A 3931-nucleotide genomic window follows, 5' to 3' on the forward strand; every position below is an offset into this window, starting at 1 on the left:
CGGCTCCCCACTGGGGAGTTCCCATTTTATCTGCAGGTCGTGGGGGAGTCAGCAGAATTTCAGGTGGCTCAGGCGACATGCGGGTCACAGAAAGCCCCCCCCCGCAGCCTGGCCAGCTGGTGTGAGGTTGTTGGCTGTGAGCCTCGGCTTGCCCACGCCTGCCACCTGGCCTTCCTCAGGGCGCCCTCTTTTCGGCCCACCAATCCATTCTGTCTCCTCCGCACAGCCCCTGCAACGCCTCCCACGGCCCTCCTCCCATTCCACTTCCCTCTGCGGGGACAGGGACAGGGAAGTCAAGTCGCGCAGCTTCTCATCACCAGGCTCCTGGGCTCAGTTCACAGCGTGACCTCTTCGCCGCATAGGTCTCTTGGCCATCCCCGAGTGTACTCTTCCCATGGATGGCTTCGGCTTCTCAGGTCGTGCCTCTGAGCCACATCTTGGCAGTCGCTGCTTTCTTGTGGCCTCACTGAACTCTGGATTCCCCTCCGTTCCCACAGGCCCACCACCTTTGCCATTAACCATTACCTTTTTTCCCTTGGTGCTGGGGATTGAACCCAGGGCCATCACACCCGCCAGGCAAGCACTGTACTACTGAGCTACACCCTCAACCCTCTTTTTTTCATTTTGAGACCGGGTGTCATTTCATTGACCAGGCAGGCTGGCTTCAAACTTGGATTCTCCTGCCTCAGCCTCCCAAGCAGTTGGGACCATAGGCAGGCACCACTGTATGACTGGGGCTTTCTCCTGCGCATTGCGCTCCCAAGGGCCCCCGAGGCCTTTTAGTATGGCTGGCAGGGTTTCCTGGCCACCTCAAGACTGGTCCTCCAATGTACCGGCCAGCACCTGAACCCCTAGGACAGTAGTGGTGAACGTATGGCATCGTGTCTGTGCCACAGCTGGCTGTTCGTTCTCATTGAAAGCTCTAAAAGGTTCACAACCCCCGGCCCACAAGATGTTCTGGGATATGCCTAACCACCTAACCGGCTGGCTGGCCCAGTCCCTGTCCCCTGCCATGGGCCACTGAAGCCAGGGTGGGGGAAGCTTCCTCTCCAGCTGCTGCCTCCTTCCTTCTGTGTCTTGTGTGGCCACAGGTCCCCTCCTGACAAGTCCCTCTGGCCCTATGGATCCTCGCTGCAAGGGGCTTCCCTGCCCACCATAAGCCTGTCCTCTTCCTTGGGGACTTACAGCTTTTTCTGGAACAAGGTCTGCCCAGTACCTGGGACAGACTGCCAATGGCCGTGGCCACAGCGGCCACTGTCAGGTAGGAGGCCAGCCATGCCATGTGCCCCGGTGGCTTCTCAGGAGAGCCCTCATCACCATGTGCCAACTCCAGGGTCAGCGGTGGTCACGGGGCAAGGCTGTGGTCCTCCTCCTGCTCTGGGGACAGGCCTGACACACTGCACCCACTCACTGGGGATCTGAGTTGTCAGCTCTTTCTCTTCACATTCCAGGCCAGGGGCTTTCAGGTGTGCTACAGCTGCATGCCCCATGCTCGTGCCCTGTCATGTTGCCTGGCACCAGCCTAAGGACAGCCATGGTCCTGGAGAGTGTACGCCCTTATGGGAAACCAGTGGCAGCAGGGCTCTCTAGGCAGCCTCTCAGTGCGCCCTTGCCGGGCAGCCACCCATGGAAATCTCCAGTGAGTCGGGAGGGGAGGCAGTCCTGTGGGCGGCCCCTGTGTTGGTGCTGTCCTGGCTCCCCTGGGCTGGAGGGCACTGCTGACTTACAATGAAAGCCCAGACCTTGAGTCACTTTCACAGAGAGGTTTATCGAGAATGCTAACAGCACAGGATACAGTACTTCCCAACAAAAGGTGCAAACGCGTCACTTAGAAAGGCATGCTGAGTATTCTTTGCTTCACATGTATTAAAAAACTTACAAAAATAAAATAAAACTGCGTGCTGCCCATCTTTTCAAATAGTAAAAGAACCTTATGAAAAAACCACTTGATTTTACAACAAAAGACACAAACGGACATTTTTATGTAAATTTATAAGGCAAACTCTTTATATAATAAATAGGTTACAGGGGGTTCGGTGGGGGGTGTTTTTGAAACGTATACAGGTACATTCAGACAGGTTTACTGAAATGGTACAAATTTCCTTAATAAATTGCCTTTTGTTTTTAAATATATCAGTGCTTTCAGTCATTTGGCTATACACAAAGAACCTTTTTTGAACACTACAAAAAAGCAATCAATATTTTTGTTTTTAAAACAACCTACTTATTTTCTAAAGTAATTGTCCCAAAACACAAAAACTGAAGGTGAATGCGACAGAGGGCTTTTCAGAGACCCCTCCAGCTAAGTCTGCCCCAGGCCTGTTCCTGTGCCCCATGGACCCCTCTGGCGTCAGGTGGCAGCAGTCCGTCTTGTTGATCTTGGCCTGCAGGATGGCACAGGGGACTGGGACTTGGACTCGGAGGGGGACACCTGCCTGGTTCTGGCTGCTAAGCTCCACGTGCAAAGGTCACTCCAGTCTCACTGTCCCTGCCTGAAAGCGAGCCCAGAATAACTAACAGTGTCAACCAAGAAAGCTCCACTCGGCCGGCCTCGCTTTGGGGAGTGAAAGGGTTTGTTAGCTCAGGTCTGAATCTCTGAGGACTGAACTACTGGCACTGGCTCACTCCAGCACAGTGGGGAGTAGTGAGGTCACATCAGGGAGGGGGTGACAGAAGTCCTGGAGGCCAAGGATGCCCTGAGCCAAGAACAGGCCCAGCCCAGCTGTGTCCAGGAGCTGCAGCTGCGACAGGCAGGGCATGGCCAAGCCTCCTCCGACAGTCCCACCTGTGACTGTGACCTGCTGGGCTGGCCCCTCCTCCCTCCCTCCCTGGTTCTCCAGGAAGGAGCATCAATCTTGTCTTTACTTATAGATAAGGATGCTAATAAGTAGGGCTGGGGAGGGGGCATGGCCGTGGAGAGAATCCACCCCGTGGAACAAAAGCTGCTTGTGCTCGGCCTCTGCAAATGGCGATCTGTCAGCCTACCCAACTGCGGGCGGTCTCAGGCCCATCTGGCAGGGTCATCGCTTTGATCGCCCTTCCCTTCGGGTCTCAGTCACCACGTCCCCCTCCCTCCGAAAGCTCTGCTTGGAAAGAAAAGGCATCTGAAGCATTTGTCTCTGGAACAATTACTTTAAACATGGTTACAATACAGACTTCAGTTCAAACACAGAAGAGATTTACTTAGCAAAGTTCCTTTCACCCACCAAAAATTACACAAATAGAAGCCTCCACACCACAGTTAAGAGGACCAGTAGAGAAAACCTTCATGTTTGGAACACAAAAGGAGAAATAAAAACCAAACCAAACCCAAACAGAGAAACCCCAGAGAGACAACGGGGGGCGGGAAGGCAGGGGAGGAGGAGAAAACACGGCACACATTACAGTGTCCAGGTACGCGGAGCCCTCAAGGGAGGGCTCGGCACGATTGATAACAGTCCTGGTGATATTTGGTCATATATTCAACTAGTGACTCTGGAGCGGCTGTTGTGAGAGATCGAATGGAAAGGAGGCCGCGCGGTAGTGGGGAAGGAGCAGGCTCCGAGAGTGTGCAGCCTTCGCACTCCACCGTCCAGCTCCCAGGAGCCCTGCTCCATCCGGCCGATGGCCATCGGCCATGGGTCATCAGGGTCGCTAACTGGAACTCCTCGGGATGCACAGCACACATGCGGACACCAACTGTCGGTGGCTGCTGGACGGCGCCGGGCTCCACTTCCTCTGCCCCTCCCAGGTAGGCTGGGAGACAACTGTGCTGCCCCGTAATACTGAGCCTGGGGAGCAGCCCGGCCCTGGGACCCCAGGGGCTGCCCCAGCCCATGTCCTCGGGCCTGTGACCCACTGTTGGATTCTGGCCTCAGAATCATGATGCAGAGGGGGAAGATTTTGGCCCTGGTGATTATAATGCTCTCTGCTTTGGAAGAACGTTTCTGGA

At 54.9% G+C, this 3931-nt stretch overlaps 1 protein-coding gene across 1 annotated transcript in view; it reads right to left on the reverse strand.

The window, feature by feature from the left end:
- Irak1 (interleukin 1 receptor associated kinase 1) overlaps positions 1-1282 on the reverse strand; it is a 6846-nt gene extending 5564 nt beyond the window's left edge. The window contains 1 exon segment of the mRNA XM_033760523.1: positions 1217-1282. Coding sequence (XP_033616414.1) covers positions 1217-1282 — 66 coding nt within the window.
- Between the last annotated feature and the right edge of the window lie 2649 nt (positions 1283-3931).

The sequence above is a fragment of the Fukomys damarensis genome, unplaced genomic scaffold (genome assembly GCF_012274545.1).
Source record: "Fukomys damarensis isolate Sample0158 unplaced genomic scaffold, DMR_v1.0_HiC HiC_scaffold_39, whole genome shotgun sequence".
Taxonomy (NCBI): domain Eukaryota; kingdom Metazoa; phylum Chordata; class Mammalia; order Rodentia; family Bathyergidae; genus Fukomys; species Fukomys damarensis.